The sequence below is a fragment of the Maniola hyperantus genome, chromosome 5, assembly GCF_902806685.2.
Source record: "Maniola hyperantus chromosome 5, iAphHyp1.2, whole genome shotgun sequence".
Lineage (NCBI taxonomy): Eukaryota > Metazoa > Arthropoda > Insecta > Lepidoptera > Nymphalidae > Maniola > Maniola hyperantus.
The window spans coordinates 14,680,337-14,703,399 of NC_048540.1; the positions used below are offsets into that span (position 1 = coordinate 14,680,337).

At 37.4% G+C, this 23,063-nt stretch overlaps 1 protein-coding gene across 9 annotated transcripts in view; it reads right to left on the reverse strand.

The window, feature by feature from the left end:
• Positions 1-171: 171 nt before the first annotated feature.
• LOC117982178 (uncharacterized) overlaps positions 172-23,063 on the reverse strand; it is a 115,002-nt gene continuing 92,110 nt past the window's right edge. For 8 of the 9 annotated variants that reach the window (XM_069498749.1, XM_069498748.1, XM_069498747.1 and 5 more), the window contains 11 exons: positions 16,308-16,446; positions 14,380-14,444; positions 13,913-14,051; positions 12,938-13,050; positions 10,279-10,413; positions 9,428-9,562; positions 8,694-8,913; positions 7,290-7,435; positions 6,555-6,884; positions 5,634-5,840; positions 172-5,125 (listed from right to left, as the gene is read on the reverse strand). In XM_069498749.1, the coding sequence (XP_069354850.1) occupies positions 5,025-5,125; positions 5,634-5,840; positions 6,555-6,884; positions 7,290-7,435; positions 8,694-8,913; positions 9,428-9,562; positions 10,279-10,413; positions 12,938-13,050; positions 13,913-14,051; positions 14,380-14,444; positions 16,308-16,446 (1,730 nt within the window). In that variant the 3' untranslated portion in view covers positions 172-5,024. The remainder of the gene's footprint in view (positions 5,126-5,633; positions 5,841-6,554; positions 6,885-7,289; positions 7,436-8,693; positions 8,914-9,427; positions 9,563-10,278; positions 10,414-12,937; positions 13,051-13,912; positions 14,052-14,379; positions 14,445-16,307; positions 16,447-23,063) is intronic. The other variant, XM_034968480.2, reaches the window with a different exon arrangement.

The following is a 23,063-nucleotide window of genomic DNA, read 5'->3' on the forward strand; positions in this document are numbered from 1 at the left end:
TCTAGTTCTACTCGTTTCTCGTTCATCGTCGGCGGTCGGACTCCAAGTGACATTTTATGGATTTATAAAACTGCCATTCGTGATAGACGAGATCACAGTCAAGGGTTATCGAATAAAAATAAATAATTGTGGGTCAGGCAAAAGCAAAGGATGAAGAAATAAAACAAACACTACAGTTTCGCAGTTTATTATAATCCATGCTGACGACTATATATACTTAATTAAATGTATCTATATCACACGATGTAAACCACGATGACAGTGTTTTTGCAGAAAATCATCCTCAACATATAATTTGTTCGCCTTAATCTTAATCGCCCTACTGGTGAATCTGTTTATTATTAAGAATTATGCCTAGTTATTAATTATTAACTTTTTAAATCAAAAAATCATATCTTAACTTAGCAGTTTTTTATAAATCACAAATTCTAGGTAGGTACGTCGTACCTATACAGTAGTTTGAATAAATTATTCATTAGTTAAGTATTCTGTATTATTCATTTTTGTTCAGTTAACAGGTGGCCTCACTGCATTTGTTTTGGTTGCCAATGTACGTATAATTTTATTTCTATATCCATTGTCGTTAACATTATTTAGGTATTAGCTCAGAGCGATTAATATGTTTCGAGATCATATAGCTATAATATATTTAAAGATGATTTTCGTCCTATTTCCTTAGAAACATCTCTGTCACAATAAAAAATAACAACACTAGCTCAATTATTCACAACTACCTATTAACTATTAAAAATTTAACGCTCAATAGCTATAAATACAAATATATTATTGCTGTCGCGATTTATACCTAATCCTTAACTATCTAGTTAACTATAATTACATTAATCTCATAGTGAGTATTCGTTCTCCCTTATCTAAATGTATAATCTAGTTTAACTATCTTAGTATTGCTTGATGAAGGAAACATTGCTTCCCTTAGAAATTTGTAACAAATTCGTATTAACTATAAAATCCACCATCAGATGGTGCGTTTGTAACAATCGTGAGTATGAGATATCATTCAAGCTCCCTTCCCATTCTATATTCGAGGTTTGATGTCTTTGGAATACTTCACAATCAGCGTTGATCTTTTAGATGCCTTCCATGAGAATAAAAAGGAAGCTTTACAGATGGCGCCGTATTACAATAATTAGCAGAATAATTGATTCCTTAGATTTTTTATTTTTTAACATCGCTTACGTAGAAAATTAAGTAAAATTGCTAATAATTTGGTATATTTCGTTCACTGTGTGAGCTAGAAGAAGAGACGTAGGTACTTAGTATCTCTTTAATTCCCAAGGTAAAAAGTTATGTAATAAGCTATTTTAGCCATATTGGTTTAGTCATTTGTAGTGTAAAGGAGTAACATCCAAACTTTCATAGCCTGATCTGTAAATTTGATTGTAATACGGCCCGAAAGTAAGTAGGTATAGCTAACTTTTAACATATTTTAATTAGTAATGGATAAAAAGTGGTAGAAATATTTTTACTTAAAGTTATTAAATTATAATTTCAATATGGTTAGGTGGTAAGGAACGTTGTAAATATTTAACCTAAGCGAACAAATACAAAGTAGTTTCAAGATGTTAGGGTGGGGGCGGTATAAATAGATTATTTATAAAAATTGGGGCAAATCAAAAGGGCACAAAGAAGCATAAGCTTTGTTTTAAACACGAAGATACCTAAGTAGGTACATTCTTTTTGAGCAGTTCAAACCATGATTGATTTTGAAAAATGCATGTGTATCATAAAACTATAGAATACTTCCAGGTACAGAAGGATTCCTCCGCAAATATGTAAACATTAATTACATAGTGGCTTTTGTTACGATGCAATACAGTGCAAATTCAACATGCGGCCTAAAATTTAATAAGCGCATCTCTCTCTCTCTCTCTCTCTCTCTCTCTCTCTCTCTAATAAGAGACAAGAGTAACGTGAGCACCCCCGAAGGGCTGCGCCTCTTTAGGTATATTCCTTATGTCACGTGACCAAGTGAGGCCAGACTGATAAAACTTTGATGTGATGCGACTTTGCAATCCTTCTGATTGGATGGCACTCTTTTCACTCATACTGTCTATTATAGAGTTTTAGCAGGAGTGCCAGAAACTCAACCAATATGATGATTAAGTCACAAGATAGCTCATATTGAAAAACTTTTCTCGTACTACCCTCATTTAAAAAAAATACTTTCTTAGCCTTTGATCATTCGGATATTTCCAGATATTACATTTAGTTTCACCTGCACGCCATTATTTTCGGTATGAAAACACAAAGCTTATTATTCCTTGTGCTGGCTACCAAATATTTAAGATATCTAAATATGAACACACACCGTTCATGGAAAATATAGCGCTAAATTATTCTAGCTACACAATAACACGTTACAATAACTTTGTACATCTTTACTAAGCTTCGTGTTCGATTTAACATGAATGTTTTCACATAAAACATAATAATATTTCTTGTTTATTTAAATACATAATAATATTTATGATTATAATTATAAGCAGAAAGCGACTAGTTTCTTTCACAATATTTCGTTAATTTCACGAGTGAAATAAAAAATTAGTAGGTATTGGCTAAGAGCGATCACGCACTTATCCGATCCGAAACCGTGAAAATACGGATATAAAAATATCTACGTCACATAATTATGTCATAAGCTATCATATAAATAGTTCTATGACAACTTCGGAACGTATTTTCACGGACTCGGATCTGACAAGGCGAAAACCGAGTTTCCGGGCGATGATAAATTAGCGAGGGTGAGTGAGTATCGCTTGTTTAAAGTACGCGGCAGAAAATAACGTACATCGGCCTTTAGAAAGAGAAAGGTAGCTGTTTCGTAGAGCATTGTCTCAGTCGTTGAGACCGACAAAATGTCACATAGGTATGAGTGGCAGAGACAACGCTCTACAAAACCGAAATCCGAAACCGATCTAAAGTTAGATGTACACTATTTTCTGCCGCGTAGGTACCTACTGTACCTACGTGGTATATTAGTTAGCATTCTACAAATACTAATTATAATTTATATGCGACACATGTCACAAATAATTTGCATGCTCTGCAAGTTGTTCCGGATATAAATGATTCGAAGAATAACATACTAAAAATTTAACTGTATTGCGAGAGAAACTAAAGTTATCTTATAAATATAAGAACTATCTGAGAAATATACAGTCTTCGATGCTGTGATTAAAGCTAGTTTATGTTTTGTTTGTTTGTTATAATTTTATATCATAAATAGGTACAATAAAGTGGAAGATATTTTTTGAAACTACTACTTATTACAAAAGAGAGAATTTATGAGTACCTAAGAATTCACAAAATTGAAAAATAATAGTTTAGATTTGTTTTACAGATTTCTATTTTAATTATCATATTAGTTATAATAATTATTTATGTGCGTAAATAAATGCATTCCACTAATGATTATATAGGGTATCCAAAATTGTTTCACTCATTTCAAGGTAAAGGTACAAACTTGATTTAACTTACCTTTACCTTGTCCTTTAGTTAAAAAAATGTGAATTTTAGAGCATTTCATAGTATTATTTTCTAAGAACGCTTTTATTGCTTTATTATAACTCAATTTTTGAGTAAATAACTATTTATTATTTTATTATTTTATTCAGATACAAGTTAGCCCTTGACTGCAATCTCACCTGATGGTAAGTGACGATGCAGTCTAAGGTGGGAGCGGGCTAACCTGGATGGAGCATGGCAGTTTTTTTTTATTAAACCCATACACCTTTGGTTTCTACACGGCATCGTACCGGAACGCTAAATCGCTTGGCGGCACGGCTTTGCCGGTAGGGTGGTAACTAACCACGGCCGAGGCCTCCCACCAGACAAACTACAGGTAAAATCGCAAAAGAGGCGTGCAGTACGTTTTAAGCTAAGCCTTGAACTATTATAAAGTTGTATTTGATAGATTCTGAATATGATTAACTGATAGTTACACTGGGTTTTTTATATTAGTTTGAGGAATTTGCAAGTGACTAAAATAAAAAAAAATATCATTCGGTACTTCTTAGCCAAAGATAGATTATGATGTTATATTAAACGATATATTGAAATATCGGGATATTTATTTGACATTCTTCTAGTAACGTATTAAACGTAAGACATGGAATTCAAAAATCTTTATTATTAATTACTCATCATTGCTAATTTTGAACTATTATATCTTGCAATTCTTACAATATCTAACCAAAAAAATATATACCTATCTCTGATACATAATATCGTATTTTTAAAGTTTCTTTTACCGATGTTATCATATTTTATTACACACTCTAAAAACCAAAGAATTTAAGATGACTCCTTCACCAGTAGTTATTAATAAACATTTATTTCACAACCATTTGCACCATCTCTATCATCATTCGAAATAATATGACATCTTTATATTCATTTGAAGTACGAAATATTAATGAAACAGGTAAAAATCGTTAAAAGCCATATATTTCTGAATATCTGAGTCAGTATAATTTATGTAAGCAATATAAGGCTTCACTTATATTTTTATCATGGAAGAGGTTGTACCTAATTTTATTTATATGTACCTATACTTGAGGTGCAGAAAACGTTAATTAATTGAAAATAAAATAAAATTGAATAAATATTTGTAGGTATAGGTATTTTGAGGCATTAAATTTTATGTGGGTGAAAATATCTAAATGTAACTGTTTCAAATATTTACGGTGACTAATATTCTTAAATCATAATATAAGGTAATTGGCGGCTAATACGCTTTGATAAAAATATGCTTAATCACTTATATAAAATTAAAAAAAACTTTTACAGCAACAATCCGTTTGAGTTTTATTATAACTTACCTGTACACACAACAAATTAAATGATATCATCTAAGTAAAACTTATAATTATTATGTGATGAGCAATTTCAAAATACATTAAAATAATGTAACAATGTGGGAAAATAACATTTTTTTATCTAAGCTTTTGATATAATTACAACGGTAGGGGTTCGAAAATTCCTATATTATGTGTCTCTGTAAATCACCTTGGTATGATAAAATGTAGGATGACGGCTGCTACACAGATGATGTATGCCGATGGTATGACAGACGGTTGGCCGTTAGGCTTGTCTTGGCATTTACCTAGAACAATTAAATACAAATCAATCAAAAAATCCTCTTAAGTATAAAAATACGTAGGTACCCAGACTAAGTAGCTTCACAATATTCACAGGTAAGTTTCGATAACTCACGAAAAACTAGATTTTCTGAGTAAAACTTGATTACAGGTACAATAAAAAAGATATACAAAGATCAATAGTTTTCATATTAAACTAGAATATGCCCCTGCATTTATCTGCGTGGATTTAGGTTTTTAAAACCCTTAGAAACATTTGACATAATATCACTTGCTTTAACAGTGAAGGGAAATTACGCGAGGAAACCTGCATGCCTGTGAGTTCTCCATTAATCTTTTCAAAGATGTGTGAATTATGTAAATCCACACTTAGTTAGCGTGGTGGACAGTTGCCAAAACTCTTTTCATTCTGAGATGAGTCCCATGCTCAATTGCTCAGTAGTGGGCCGTGGCGTGGTCACGACGAATGACGTGCCGTTCTCGTACCAACCACCGTGGCATATGTATACTGACCAGTAAATGCGGCGTCAAACAACATAGCTTCAGAGTCCGACACCGCGCGCTCACAGTTAGCCGCCGAGCGGGCCACAGTCAGAGCTCCATCGCGTGGCTCCCGAGACACGAAGCAGTATCGCCGAGCCGCCGTGCTGTCCCGCGTCACTGGCGTTGTCACGACGAATGATGCGCCGTTCTCATACCAACCACCGTGGCATATGTATACTGGAAATATTACAAATTTTAAAATAAAAATCTTCACCATCATAATTATAATTTCTGGTTTTCGTTAAAATCTAGCAAGGAAAACTACTTTTGTTCTCAAATGTTACTAAAGGCTATTCTAAAATTTAAAAAAATTGTTAGATCTAACCACCACTACAGAACAATGTTTTTGTTTAGAAATAAATGATTTTGATTTGATTTGATTTGAATCTCAAGTCTCAACCTATCGTCAGTCCACTTTTTTCTTCACTGTTAAAGCAAATTTACTATATCACCTAATCTTTAATAATCTTAGCCATCTGCTAAGATCACAGGAAATAGAGAATTCAATCATTCAAATGTTAGTTATGTGATATTCGATCATTCAAATTGTGACAATCCAACACACCCTAATATTGTTGTTTTAAGCCAAATCCTTCTCAACTCTGTCGACAAAATCGGATGGGCCGTGAAAAGGTGATAAACAGACATTCGTATTTATAATATAAGTATGTATCCTAGTAACTTAATGAGGAATAATAATACAATTGAATATCTGCACAACTCAATTAGTACGAGGGCTATAAACAGAAGTTACCTGTAAAAATTAAGTTTAGGTAAGTTATGTTGTTTCATTATATAGCTGTATTAATTAGCATTCTAATATAGTCGTATCATAGAACATTAAGTGTGGAAGGTTTCATTACTGACAATAATTAATTAAATGAAACTTACCTGTAACTATTTCCTTATTATCACAAGTGGAATAAAACTCCATGTTCTTATTAGAATTGCACCCGACCGCCAGCTTACTGTACACGCCGCCAGCACAACTCGGTTCTTCCGATTGTCTTCTACTCCTCAATATCGGAGTACTCGACATATTCCTTACGCTAAAATTGAACAGTCTAGTGTGGTTAACCCTATGATTATGTTCAAACATTGCTTTGTCTCGCTTACTCCTATTTCTCTCTCGTTCACTCATACCAAAACTTCGTTTGTGACGGTGGTTTGAGATTATGTATTTCCCAGAATACGGGCATTCTTTTGATTCTGGATTACTAGCTGTAACAGAAACAATAATAAATTACAGATTTTATGTAGGATGTCTTTAATTAATTTATATTGTTGGTTGGTTGGTATAGTCCGCGACAGGTTGAGATGGCAAACAGGGTAAGAGGGGGGGGGGGGGGCACCCTGCACACCCACGTGTCACCCACGCTCGCCCGTACCAGGTGAGCAGGGCGTTCCCTCCCCGATTATAACATTTTTTTCGATCTTGTATATAGATACAAAAATGTATTAGCTATTCAATGGTAAAAAAATCTGCATCAGTCATTACTACAATCTCAATTATTGTCTTTTAAGGTACCACTAGCTTAACCACAGCACTCACCACTGCACCAGGGAGTTCGTCTTACTTCGTCAATTGCAAACGTAACATATTCTTAATAGGCATATTATACATACCAACTAAAGTAACGTAAGGTGCTGTGACAGCATTAAAATGATGCGTGGAGCAGGCATCATCCGGCCTAGAAGTGGGTGTGCCTCGCTGCAACTCAGCTATGTAGGTATCACGTCGGTATAGCACCACGCAGACGTATCGGGTCGCACTGAAAACATACAATGATAAGATGAGAAGCTAGTAAGGAAAAGGTATCATATTGTACCAAAAAATAAATGTATGGTTCCGATTGTTATATGCCACAAAACCTCACAGGTAAGTTCGTTTAATTCATACGCAACATGCGTATGAGTCACCGCACCGCATAAGCGAACTTACCTGTGATATCGGTGATGATTTTAAAAATAGAGTAAAGTAAAAACTCGCCATAAACTGCTGTGCAGTTTGGCACGATGTAAATTGTAGATAATATAATACTATTGTAAGTGCATTATCAGTACCCTTATTATAAATGCGAAAGTGTGTTTGTTTGTTGGTTTGTTGGTTTGTCCTTCAATCACGTCACAACGGTGCAAAGGATTGACGTGATTTTTTGCATGGGTATAGATAAAGACCTAGAGAGTGACATAGGCTACTTTTTATCCCGGAAAATGAAAGAGTTCCCACGGGATTTTTATAAAACCTAATTCCACGCGGACGAAGTCGCGGGCATCAGCTAGTGATTAATAAATTTAAAAAAATCTTTATTGAACACCGAACGACAAAAAATGATATACCTATTACCTATCTCCATATCAATTGTTTCTTTTATGTGAAATAGGTACTTACCACATACTTTATGGGGATATGTTTAAGGTACCTAAGCTACCGGCAGAGCCGCAGGTGAGATGGTTTTGTCGTACATTCAGTGCGCCTGATTTCATAGTATTATAGTGGTAGAATCAGTAGCTAATTGTTTGACGTAACTTACCAGTAGTGCTGCCAGTGAGCCACCAGAGCGATAGAGTCACCGCTAGATGAGCTGAATTTGACGTAAACGTAGTGAACTTTGTATAGAAGCAGGCGTTACTTTGCGGAAGTCCATGATATACAATGAACCAAAAGCTTAATTTGCTGTAATCCGCTGAAACAAGTCGAATCTGTATGGTGCAACATGCAGCATGCGAAATGCACCTTTGTGTGTTTGGGATTTGTGTGGTGCTGCGTGGTGGTGGTGCGTATTGCTTGCCTGGTGGCTGCTTCTTCCTGCATGTTTAGCAGTGGGAAGGCGGGCGGTGCATTTCGCATGCTGCCTGTTGCACCATACAGATTCGACTTGTTTCAGCGGATTATAGCAAATTAAGCTTTTGGTTCATTGTAGTGAACTTTGTTCTTGATTAGGGTTTGGTTGGTGATGCGAGTGTGGATAGATGTACGCTGAAAAACCCACTAACTTAGATAATTACGAACGTTTTAACGTAACTTACCAGTGGTGCTGCCAGTGAGCTACCAGGGCGACAGAGTTACCGCTAGGTGAGCTGGCTTTGACATAAACGCAGTGAACTTTGATTTCAGCCCCGGTTTGGTTGGTGATGCGTAGCGTAGCGTTGCGCTGGTAGAATGTGTAGTTGCTACTGAAGTCGAGGGTGTGCCACGTAAGGGAGAACGTCATCCAAGAAGGGAATTGGCAGTTGAAGCGGACTGATACTGAAAATGAGAATAAAATTTGATTTTGAAAAGCGATATCTGATGACCTCGCGGACTTATCGCTTAGGTTAAGATAGAGCATATTTTGACTTTGCTCAGACTTACAAAAAAATTAAACTAAGTTGGTACATAATACGTATTTGTTGAGTAAGTTTTTAATTTTAATTCATATATCGGTGCGCGAGTCCGACTCGTACTTGGCCATTTCTTTTTCTATTACTTACGTTTAAGCATACTTATTTGAATTAAAAGTTTACTTAGCAACCAACTCCATTAATTAGTTTTATTTTCTTGTTACATCTCCTCACAGCTTAGATATGGGTTTGGTCACCTCAAACAACCGATTCTTGTGTTTTTGTTTTAAGATTCAACATTCGCGAATTCCACATTATAAGAATTCAATATTTTACGAACTCAACATTCTGGGCCTGAAGGGGGAAGGGGGCTAGAAGCTTATAATAGGTTATGCAAGAGTTTATTTTATTTTAGTTATGAAATAAAATGTTATAAAGACCTCTCTTCAAAGCCATAGTCCTGGACCCCTCCGTGGCACTGAAGAGGCCGTTGCAGGTCGCGTCGCCGGACTGCGCCACTCTGTACTCCACGCCGCCCGCCGGGGCCGGCCCTTCCTTCATACTGCTGCCTGAAGCTGGAAAAAGCAGAAGATCCTTTTCATCATCATGACCAACCCATTGCAAGCTCACTAGGCTACCACCGCGTTTTTTTATCCTTATAATAATGGCTGATTTCATACGTTTAATAAAAATGTTTCAAGTCAAGTTTAGGATCAGCAAAATTGGGTCTCCTCTCTGTATGAGAAGAGTTTGGCCATAGTCCACCACGCTAGTCATGTGCGGATTGGCAGATGAAGCAAGAATATTGGGAATTTATTTATCCCTTATATAAATGTTTTCGGAAACTTAGAAAATATATACTCCCGAACCGTGCGCAAAACAAGCACAACAGACTGCCGCACAGTTCAGACCAGCCAAATTAAAATTGATAAACCGATCAGTAAAAATCCACAATATATAGATAAGTAATATCAAATAACAAATAAGCGTCAAAACGGAACGAAATGGACAGTTAACCAATCATGAGATACAATACGCGGCCGAAAGTGATGAACATCGGCCTTTAGAATGACATTTCATCTTTGTAGAGCGTTGTCTCTGTCACTCATAACCATATGATGCTTTGTCGGTCTCAACGACCGAGACAGTGTTCTACAAATCTGCTGTCTCCTTCTAAAGATCGACGTTCATCACTTTTGGCCGCGTACTGTAGTTTAGGTTACATTAGAATAGATCTTAGAAAAATAAAGGAAACCAAAAGAATACAAACCAAAAGCCAACCAAGTCTTACCAATACCATTTGTCTTCTCGTAGACGAAGCATCTGTAGCGGTCCTCGTTGCTGGTCGCGTGGTTGTGGTGCAGCTTCCCCACCAGGAAGCGCAAACTGCCCTCCTTCCACGTCGCCAGGCATTCCAGTTCTTCCACTGAAAAGAAAAAAGAGCCAGTCATATGCGAGTCGGAGTCGCACTCGAAGGATGCCTTGTGTTGTTTCGGATTGACTGCTACGTAGGCCCTACTGGCCGCTACAGCGTCACCGTGGGGGTGGCGAGCGCGAAACTCCGCCTGGGGGTGAGCCTAGGGCTCGAAGAAATCATTTGAGAGGTAGGAGGGCAACGTCCTCCTAAGGACACCTCCTGTGAGGCTCGGACCATAGCTTAGTTAGTATTGACGTTGGGATGGGTGGAGTTGTTGGACTACTGGTTAGTCCGTACGCCCCCGAGGCCGTGGCGTGAGTCCACGTCTGGGTGACGTTAGAAATCTTGGAACGAAGGGTTCCGCATCATCGTACAAGATATATCATTTTTGTATGCAACACTGCGAGTTAATTATGGACAGCGCCATCTATGATGTGATTTAGTAATCTAAGTATTTGTTCGTGAACAAATTTTAATTTTTTTGTAACCACTTTACTGTTTTCTGATTTTTTTCTTTACTTGTAACCCACCTACCTACCTACCTGCCAAATTTCATGAGTCGGAGTAGGTAGTCGGTAGGTCCGGAGTACCGTACCTATAGGTTTTAATTCCCTTGTCTTGGCAGACACGACAGACACAGTCAGAACGAAGTGATCATATAGGAGTTCCTTTTTTCCTTTGAAGTACGGAACCCTAAAAATAGTTAGTGTTCACTATAGTCCGACAGGTCGACGCGGAATGTTCAAATTCCTTCTTGTTTGTTATATATGCAATTAAATTTTTACAAGTATTTTTGAATCGTCAGATCCATCTACTACTGGTTCAGAGTGCCTTTCCTACCTAGAATAATACCTATGTACTTTGTTGCACACATACCTACATGAACTTCTGAAGACAGACACATATTGGCCTAAAAGACCGGCAACGCAGTGGTGGTTAAATCACTTAACATCAGTGCAAAAAAATTGTTTGTAAAAATTAAACTTGCTCGAGAACTTTAAATTACCTATCACGTTTTTGAGTAGTTAGGCGTAAGGCATTGGACTAAGAGTAGATATAATTGGAGTGCCGTTATACAGATTACAGATAGCTACGGCTACAACAGATAGCAGTTTGACCCAAATAATAATTACCTACTCAAACTTTAGGAGATACGCTCCTAATTAAGCTATGGCTGTAAGATCCAGGTTCGTCGCCAATCAGCAAATCTCAAACAATATTATCTGCAGCAGTTTGCTAACAACTAACAAGCACGAACAAGATGGTTCCATTCCACCGTCACTTAAAATAGCCAAGTTATTTCTATTGTCTTTATAAATACAATCAGATCTTCGCGACTGTCTCAGCGTTATGAACGTTTTAACAAATAACTCTCTGCATCATTGCTGGGAGTCGTGACCCTTGCCTTTATTCATATAGTGGTACAGTTCTTGCAATTCACGAAGGCGAGTGGCTCATGCTTGTGTTTAAGTCGTATCGGTATGTATTGTAAGGTATAAGTACTGAAAGTGTGCGTTTGCGAGCGCTTGCTCGCGACTGATTGGTCGGACATGCACGCACACTTACGCAATGCCCGCGTGTCCGACGTAAACACAAGTAAACTTAAAGTCCACTCGCCTTCGTGAATTGCAAGAACTGTAGGAGTTGGAAAAAAAAACTTCTACAAGCTTTAAAGTGCTAATAAAAATTGAGTACTTTAAAGCTTATAATTTTTGTTAGAGTCAAGTTAATGGCATTAAAATGGCAGTTGATAGAGGTTTATGTACTTAGGTAAACTTTTCTTAGTTGCAAGCGTCAGTTTGTGGCTATTGGTACTGCGGTTAACAATCGTAGATATAAGATGACACAGACTGAAATAGCAGTGGTCCCGGAGCGAGTTATTTTAGTGCGGCCATTAAACAATAGTGGAAGATTGCCGCAGCTAGTTCGCGACCTGTCGAGCGACTCGTTATAACGACATTGAGTAGCTGTGAAGCAATCCACGAACTTTTATTTCTACTATTTTACTATTTATTCTTAGCAGACTTTAATTTTCATCTTTAGTTTTACTATTTATTGTCAGTCGACTTTTTCATTTCTAGTTTTACTGGTGTAGCACACGTAAGGGGAAAAATAAAAATTCACGTGGAGGAGATGAAATCGGCCAGTTTGGACGAATGTTGGTTCGATGACGGGGCCAATAATTTCATTGACTTTTATAATAGATTTTGGACCGACTTTTTGGGTTATTGCACTAATCCCTGCAAAAAATCCCCCCATCAACGGGGATTTGTGAACTTTTCTTCCTAAAATCACCATTGACAATCTTTATGACGTGTGCGTTTCAATATTGCAATGTGTACCTATGTTTTATTTTTAGCCGACAAGAATTGGTCACCGACTATCGGACGTAGTATCCATTAGTTTAGATATAACAGTATTATTTCTATGATAATATATTATATTGACGATTCAAAAGTAAAGTTGTAAAAGTTGAATTGAAAAAAGTAGGTAAGTATATTATTTTTATTTTATTTTTATTTGTATGGTTTACCTGTACTTTCTGAACCGTAAACATCAGGGCACGCTTGATAGTTGAGCAGTAACCTGGAGTCTTCAGTGCAGCTTTCTATAGACGATGCCGGTATTTTGCAATCGCCGTGTCCCCTGAAATTAAAGACAAATTCTAACATTATTCTTTGCGGACTAATCTAAGGAAGTAACAGTTATCTTTGCCACGTATCGATATCGACTAAGTTTGAAACGTTGTCATCGCCATTTTCGCTTTCAACGTCGTCTAGAAATAGAAAGATAGAGTAAGAAGAATAGGTAAAAATCTACCACTGCTTCAGAATGCCCACCCTAATGTGAACAACCAGGAAGAAACTTGCACGATGTAGTCTATCTTATAAGGATAATTAAGAACTTAAACAAAATGTATTATTCTATAGCAGATATTTTAATACCCCTTCCAGGTTAGCCCGCTACTATCTTAGACTACATCATGACTAACACCAGGTGAGCTCGCAGTCTAGGGCTAACTTATACAACGTTAGCTTAAGTATAATACGCAAAACCTAAAAGTAGTAGGTATATTCAGAATCAGTAAAAGAACTGATTGCAATCATTTTTACTACGGGTTATATTTTGACCAAAAATACTTTAAAATCCTGCAAGTTAGAACACCTAGTTGAATGACCACATGCAGCAGCTGATCGAGCCGCGAAAACGAGAGCGCGCACGATCGACGCTAGCCGTCCCGTTCGCACACAGCCGATTGCTTGGGGTGACCATGTTTTTGCGGGACAACGACTCAACACAAGCTTATAACTTCGCAAGTTTTCATTAAATATTTTTGAAATTTCGTATATTTATTCTTTATGTAAAAACATTTGACACATGTTTCTGTTTTTGTCATAGAGATAGGTTTTTGTATTCCAGAACTAACGTTGTATAGAAATAATAACAATGGTGAATTCACAAAAGTAGTCTATAATCTGTGACAAATATAAAATATAGTTGATTTTACCTGTTATAAGTAAAAGAAAACGGTCCTTTAAGAGGACATTCCACAGGTTCAGCATTTTCCCTGAACATGGAGTAGAGCAGCGCGTCGCCGGTGATCATTGAACAGAGGTGTGGAAGGGCGTCTCGGCGGTGGCAGAAGGCTGGGAAATAGAAAATTATTATTATTGATCAGAATAAGGGACAGTAGGAAAGTTTCATCATCTCAGCTAGTCGATTGCGGAAAAACTGCATCAATCATTATTACAATCACAATTGTTGTTATTGGCTGAATTTATGGTGTTCTTGTTGCAACAATGCATTGTAGCCAATAGTGAGCGAATATCAATCAATCAGAGGTGATTGCGATCATGACATTGTAGCTGTCATTCTCCCGTGATCGAGCCCCAGGTTCATGCAAGCAAAAAGCTATTATAAGGCATTTTTTGTAGGTCACGAGTAGGTAGAGTTTTGCGATATAAAAATACTCACTCTCTTTGTATTGCAGAACGTTCGTGTGTTTTTCATGCATCACAACGCAACGGTAACAGCCTTTTCTGTAAAGAAAATACCGTAGTTACCATCATTATGTTGTTATTGTCTGCCTGCTGTAGGTAAATACATATTCACAGGGGATACTTTTATCACGTACATTACTTACCTACTTTATTTTCTAATAAAAAGCTTTTCTTTTTATTAAAAAATCATACTTAGGAACCTACGAATGAAAAAAAATATTTATAAATGCGAAATTTGCGGTTCGAACACCACCCGTTCCACTATTGTCGTACCTACTCTAAGCACAAGCTTTACGTCTAGTTGGAGGGGAAAGAGAGGTGAAAAAAAAAACTTAACCGCGGTGAAATATCTTAGAAGATTTTTTAGCACTCTATGGCCCCAAAGCACCGTTACCGTGCCCAAAGTCTTCATGGCAAGCAAAACAAAAATGAATGAAACACTCGATAAGAGATGCATAATAGATGCATGCTTATAGCTGTTTTATGATCATCATCATCATCATCATCGTTAACTGATAGAGGTCCACTGTTGGACAAAGGTCTCTTGTAGGAATTTCCACACGCCACGATCTTGCGCGCCGCCAGAACACAGCCCCCCCCCCCCCCCATACGACTCGTTTGATGTCACCAAGTTTTCCTTGGGTTTCCTGGCTTTGGCAGATCTTTTAAAGGAAAGTGAAAATAAGACTAAACTCTGTTGAAGTCACACATTATTTTTCTCTAAAAAGAACCAGCAGATTTATTTTTACTTCCCAAAGTTACTTGCCAAATAATCTGGTTCCCGTGACCTAACTAGCTAGCCTAATGTAAAACGCCAAAAGTGATAAATGCGCGTCGTTCCAGATACTATCGAAAGACACTCCGAGGAGCTTTCAACAGATCCACAGTTCTACACTGACAATCTCGGCGAGCATAATATCGAGATTAAAATTATTGCCCTATTCCCCCCTCCACTCGAATCTCAGGGAATATCTTGAATCACAACTGAAATGAGGTGAGCGAATGAGAACGCTTTTGTTATAATAGATGTCGTTTTTCTTTCAGTGGTTTTCATATTAGGCTCTCTAGAATTTACTGGAATAGATACTGAGAGTATAATCATCACATATTATTGTAAAAGTTCTTTGACGAAACTAGGTATCCAGTTTTCTTTCATATCTTTTTTTTTTTAATTCAGATACAAGTTAGCCCTTGACTGCAATCTCACCTGGTGGTAAGTGATGATGCAGTCTAAGATGATAGCGGGCTAACTAGCGGCAGTTTTATTAAACCCATACCCCTTTGGTTTCTACACGGCATCGTACCGGAACGCTAAATCGCTTGGCGGCACGGCTTTGCCGGTAGGGTGGTAACTAGCCACGGCCGAAGCCTCCTACCAGACCAGACCAGAAATTTAGAAATTATAAAATTCCAAACCCCTGCCAGGAATCGAACCCGGGACCTCCCACTATTAAGACCACAGCGCCAGGGAGGTCGTCGATATAGGATTGCGTTTGAAGAATCGTTTGTTCTGTGATGTTGGTCTAGGGTCAGAATGAAATCTTATCTTAATAGATATTATTATTGAATTACTATTGAACGGAAATAAGCAAATTAAGCTTGTTGTCCCATGTTTATGACGCAAAAGACTGTGAGACGAATCTTCAACCCGGCGTGGTCAGAAAGAAATTCTATGGCAGGTACACCATGTGACCAAAGAAAACTTGATAGAAGAACATTATGACGTCATCCATGGTGATCATGATATTCATACTCAATCATGAGGACTCAACCGGAAAGAGAGAGATAGAAAGTCTCTTGAGTTTTTATCCAAAGTTTGCTATCAAACTTGGAAATACGAATTTTTCTTCCGACAGTTTGGCGATGAGTAGGAAAATGGTGTAAACTAATAATTCGACTTACTCATCAACGATAAGAAACTTGTCGCCCTCGGAGGAGAGGCAGCGGCCCTTGTTGGAGAGGATGGCGCCGTCTATCATGATGGGCTGGATCACTCCGGACTGGAACCAGCGGCCTTGCCATCGCGCCGGGAACGCGCAACCTGAGGACAAAGATATTCGAACAATTTATTGGGAGTTGATTTTAAACATAGCACATATACATAGCATAAATATTTAAGGGGGCTCCCCTATAGGGGCAGTAAAAGATACCAAAAAGAGACTAACTTTTCGGAGCTAGGTAGGTACTTATATTATGTGCATTTCAAGCAACTAAATATCACTTGTTTTAACGGTGAAGGAAAACATCGTGAGGAAACCTGCATGCCTGAGATTTCTCCATAATTGTCCCAAAAGTGTCAGCCAATCCACACATGGCCAGCTTGGTAAACTATGGCCAAATTCTTCTCATTACGAGATCTGTGCTCAGTAGTGAGTTGGTGATGGGTTTATAATGATGATGATGATATGTCAGATTGAAAAAAACTTCATACAGATATAGAAAAACTTATTTTACCACTAGCTGATGCCCGCGAATACGTCAGCGTGCAATTAGGTTTTTTGAAAATCCCGTGGGAGCTTTTTGATTTTCCGGGATACAAAGTATGTCACTCCTAACGTCTATGTCACTCTCCAGGTCTTTATTTATACTCATGCAAAAATCACGTCAAGCTGTTGCACCGTTGCGACGTGATTGAAGGACAAACCAATAAACCAACAAAGAAACATAGTGTCGCATTTATAATGAGGGTACTGATTTAATACTATTTTTTTTCTCTCTTTATTCTTTTTGGGGGTTTAGTCATGGGTGGCTATGTCATCCCCGTAAGTTAAACATTTCATATCAAAACACTTTAAACTATGGAAAACATTTAATGTTATGGAATATAGATAAAAATATTTATAAGAGTAATTCTCCATTACCGTAATTAGGTCTTGGCACTCCAGCAAGCAGCAATAAGTGCTCTAACATATTATTACTGCCCCTGTAGTGTAGTTGTAGGCTTTCAAAGCGTTGTTAATGTAATGAAAGTATAAAATATTCATAGCAGTGGGTTTCTAACTATTGATTATTGCTTCTTCCATTTAGCTCGGTTTATTTCTGCTTAAGTAGGTACTTATATTGCGGCCATTTTTTATGGGTCACTAGATGATGCCCGCGACTTCGTTCGCATGGATTTAGGTTTTTTTAAATCCCGTGGGAACTCTTTAATTTTCCGGGATAAAAAGTAGCCTATGCCCTTCCCCGGGGTATAAGCTAACTCTGTACCAAATTTCATCAAAATCGGTTAAACGGTTGGGCCGTGAAAAGCTAGCAGACAGACAGACAGACAAACAGACACACTTTCGCATTTATAATATTAGTATGGATTTGACATAAGAGATTGAAGGTAACCAAAATATCTTGTAACTAGGTTATAGCTAAGCTATTTCGTCCACGTGGACTAGACAAATTTCAAACCCTTTTTTACCCCTAGGGATTGAATTTTCAAAAATCCTTTCTTAGCGGATGTTAACGTCATAATACAATAGCTATCTGCATGCCAAATTTCAGACCGATTCGTCCAGTAGTTTGAGCTCAAACTACTGATTTATAGATCAGTCAGTCAGCTTTTCGTTTATATATTGTATAGAAGCTGTAACTTTTGGAAAGAGAAGATCAGACGTTTTTGGGAAAGAGGGAATCAAACGTCAGGAACTTCTCGTCTCTCATAGAATTTGGGATGAATATGAATCTAGCACATACCTGCTATTATAGCCTGTTTTGACCTTTTATGAATACGAGTACTAGTGCGTCAATAGTCCAAGGAATGGGATTAGAGGATGCAACGAAAACCAATCAGATTTTAAACTTTTCAGAACAATTATCAAAGTCCAAAACTGGTCCAACAGGATATTCATCATCACCATCATGATCAACCCATCCCCGGCTCATTAGAGAGCACGGGGTCTCTTCTCAGAGTGAGAAGGGTTTTGTCCATAGTCTACGCTGGCCAAGTGCGGATTGGCAGACAACCCACACCTTTGAGAACATTATGGAGAACTCTCAAGCATGTAGGTTTCCTCACGATGTTTTCCTTCACCGTTAAATCAAATGCACCAAATTCCGAAAAGTTAGAGTTGCGTGCCCGGGATCGAACCACCGACCTCCGATTGCGAGGCGGACGTCAGCCACTAGGCTGTCACAGCTTATTGAACCAACAGGATATTGGTTATTAGAAAAACGTTTATCACGTCTAGACCGACAAAGGAACAAATAATAACCAGACAACTGCAACACTGTCATTGTCAATGGGGATGATTTTTATTCATCCATCTGTGAGAGGCAATTGAGCGATCATTGTGCTGTAATAGCCTGAATCAGTCATCGAGTGTGATCGTTTTACAATGACCATTAGCCATGTCCTATCAATCTATCAGTCTGTCTGCTAGCTTTTTACTGCCCATCCGTTCAACCGATTTTGACGACATTTGGTACAGAGATAGCTTGCATCCCGGGGAAGGACATAGGCTACTTTTTATCCCGGAAAATAAAAGAGTTCCCACGGGATTTTTAAAAACCGAAATCCACGCGGAAGAAGTCGCGGCCATCATTTAGTATTACATATTTGTTTGAATTTTTGTAATATAAATTGATAATCTTAATTATAATTATGTAAGTACTTCTAATTGCCATTATAGTAACTCAACTGTAATTCTTGTGATATGATTCTGGTGTGTATGAAACCAACATCTTGATGTTGAACATCTCGATTCGTAATTCGAACATCTCTACTTGTAGAAATTTCGTTCCACTATTACAGAAAATCAACACAAAGTTCCTTTTAATTTGATAAAGCGCAAAAAGGCATAAGCCAAAACTTTCATTAGATTGCTGATAACGTTATAATGGTCTATATAAACGCAACGATTACCCGGCTAAGTGTGAAACCAACATTATGCTTACTCACACATAGTAGGTATGAATGCGTATTTAATTTTGTCGCGTAATGTAAATTACTTAATTTCGGCTAAACTGTAAGAGCATACAAACATTTATTTATTATTATGATACTTTGATTGTGTGGTGGTGACTTTGCCATAGCATGTAAACTGTACAGGGGAGTTTTGAGCAAATAATTTACATAACTCGGGTTATAACTTCAAAATTGAATGAGAATCTTACGTAAACTATAGGGAACTCTTTGATTTTTTGGGATAAAAATGTGAGTCCTATGTTCGTTTCCACGATGCAAGCTATTTCTATGTAAAATTTCGTCAACATCAGTTTTAGGCTGAGCCGTGAAAAAGTAACAAACAGACAGGCAAACATGCTCTACAAATCTGCCATTACTTTCTGCCGTGTACTGTGCCTTTGGTACGCGACAGATCGAAATGACAATCGGGGAGAGAACGCCCCGCACACCCGCACAGCCCCCGCGTGACGTGCGGATAGGGTTGCCAGGTCGCCAAATCTAATAGCCGGACAGACCAGCCAGTTTGGGCGGAAATTTGGGTAGAAAGGCCGTACAACCTACATTATTGAGGACTAGCTTATGCTCGCGACTTAGGAGTTGAATTTTCAAAAATCTTGGCGGATGCCTACGTCATAAAAGCTATCTGCATGCCAAATTTCAGCCCGATCCGTCCAGTAGTTTGTGCTGTGCGTTGATAGATCAGTCAGTCAGTCAGTCAGTCACCTTTTCCTTTTATATATATTAGATTTTGTGTCTCAGTATTAATAGGTACGACGAAAAAATTGTATGTAAAATCGAGCTTTTTTTTATTATTGTCATAAATCTTGTTGTCAGGCGGCACTGCCGCCTGCGGGAGCGACCGACAATCGACTCGCCTACGCTCGGCCACGCTCGTTTGCGAAATGTAAAAAGCCTAACAAAAGCCGGACAAGCCGGACAACGTTTATTTTGGCCGGAAACGCAATCAAAAAGCCTACCTATGTCCGGCTTTATCCGGACGCCTGGCAACCCTACGTGCGGATGTGCAGGAGTGGTGCAGGACGTCCTGACGCCTCATACCCCGATTGCCATCTAAACATGTCGCGGACTAATCTATGGTTTTACGTAGTTGTTATAATTAAAACTGCGTAAACGAATTTAATATTAGAGACTTCCCATTTCAGAAGTAGGTAAGCAAATTAATTCGAAATTTCACACCACTTAAGTAGAATCAACATAACAAAACAAAATCCCGAAATTAAATCCTCAAAGCAAATATTTGGAACACATAACAAAACACACTCTTTGTTCAACCGTCTAATTCATTTCTAGTTAGTAAAATTAAACTTTCTTGGCCATATTCCAGCTTAACTAGATATAAAATGTATTGCAATTAGTACGGCTATCTATTTAACTAGAAAAATGGGATAAAGAAATGACTTTAATACGCCTTGTTACGCTACAAATGCTGTGTATATGACACTGCTACAATTTTATTGCATTCGTTATAATTTGAACTGAGCTTGTTTGTATTCTTGTATACTTGAAATTTAGTTGTAAAAAGAGGCATATTTAAGTATACCTATATATTTTATGATACTTTTACAGTATACAGGTACTGGTACATGCACTTCAAGGTTTCTAAGATTATTTCAAATAATTATAAAATTGTTTTAGGCATACTTACCTTTTTAAATTAGTATATCTCATATATATATATTTTTTAATATTTTGTCCTAGTGTTCAGGACATACCTATCCAGAAGAAGCGTCAATGTAAAAAATAATCTGGTTTAGCCAGTGGGAGGGAACTTTATTTTTCGGGATAAAAAGTACTATCCCTTTTCTCCCGCCTTGGAAGGGAACACGCCCTGGAAAATTCCTCATTAAAACAGAAATAATTGCACCTATACAAAACCAGACTGTGCGTTAAAGATACGCGTCAGCGCGCCGAAGAAATTTATTATTGAACTTCAAACGACACTTGCAAACAATCGCGATTATCCAATAGCAATTGCATTCCGGATGGTCTTAAAAAATAATGTCCCCAAAAGTAGGACAAGTCCGGGAACGACGGAACCCGTGGCGACCCTAATTGCAAGCAGGCTTCCGAAGGAATACGGACGCAAACAATAAACCCGGATTATACAAAATGAAAAGTTTTTTATGAGAATAAGTAGGTAGCTACTTAATACATGTTAAGCCGGGTACTCACTGACGTCCATTTTCAATATTTAATCTATCTTTACTCTGTCGATAAGTTACTAAGCAGCGTTTATATTTTGTCAATACGATACATTTTTTGATAAATAACAATGTTGCTGAGTAACTTCTTACAGATTATATATTACAGATAGTTTGAATATTGAAAACAGAGGTAAGAGGTTAGCATGTACCTAATGTATTACGTGCATGGATTTAGGTTTTTAAAAATCCGGTGGAAGCTCATAGATTTTTCGGTTTCCAGGATGCACGCTATCTCTGTACCAAATTTCGCCAAAATATACTTAAAGGATGGCTGTGAAAAACTAGCAGACAGAACACTTTCGCATTTATAATATTAGTGTGGATGCACAGTAGGGCTGATTCTCTTGTACACATATTCTAAACTAAACTAAATTAACAGGTCTAAATCTAGTGCTATCCTTTTCTGCAAGCAACATTACAGACAGATAGGGATAGCAATAGATTTACAGATGTCATTTTAGTTTAGTGTAGTGTGTTCAAGAGAATCGGCCCCAGTGCGGATGTGTGCGTCACCTTCTGTACTATATGTAAATTTAACTTGTAAATAATATAAGTACTTAGTGTTGGATAAGTAAGTTAGGTTAATGTAAGTAGATTATATTAATAAGTACGTATTAGAGTAAGTATTATTTATAAGACTAGCTTATGCTCGCGACTTCGTCCGCGTGGACTACACATATTTCAAACCCCTATTTCACCACCTAAGGGGTTGAGTTTTCAAAAACCCTTTCTTAGCGGATGCCTACGTCATAATAGCTATCTGCATGCCAAATTTCAGCCCGATCCGTCCAGTAGTTTGAGCTGTGCGTTGATAGATCAGTCAGTCAGTCAGTCAGTCAGTCAGTCAGTCAGTCAGTCACCTTTTCCTTTTATATATTTAGATAATTTATAAGGGCACCGTGTAATCCTCTATGAGCGCAAACTCGCCAACACACTGCTGTGTAGTATTATGAATTATTATACTTAAATAAGTTAAAAAAAAAACATTACCTTTTTAATTCCACTACTACGTTGAGAAAGGCACTGGCCGTTAAAAACAAGGTTTCCTAATTTAGGGCCCAGGATTAAAAAAAAATTAAAAATTATTTATTCTTCAAATTATTAATTCGATGAAACTAATACATACATACCTACTCGTTTAAGTATCCAAGTTTAGTTTACTTACTAACTATTCATTTTATTTTATGACAGATTAACCGCCTGTCAAGTGTCAACTTTCAAATTATTTATCAGTCAATTTCGCATTGCTTTTTGGTCAAACTTTAGTAGCCGTAACCACCGTAATGTAACTGCAACCACCTTTCATGCAACAGGACCTAAGTGAATACCCGGCTTTATAATCGTATCCGGATAATAACGGTGTACTTATTTAAATGCTTTGTTCAAATTAAGCTTCCAATGAGCAATATTATGAGCTCTTTTGTGAATAGTAAGTCCAATGTAAAAAAAAATTTGGAGTAGGTACCTACATATTTCTAACCACATTTTTTTAAGCCCGTCTACTCTTCTTTGAACCACTACAAACGGATGCTTTAGGTA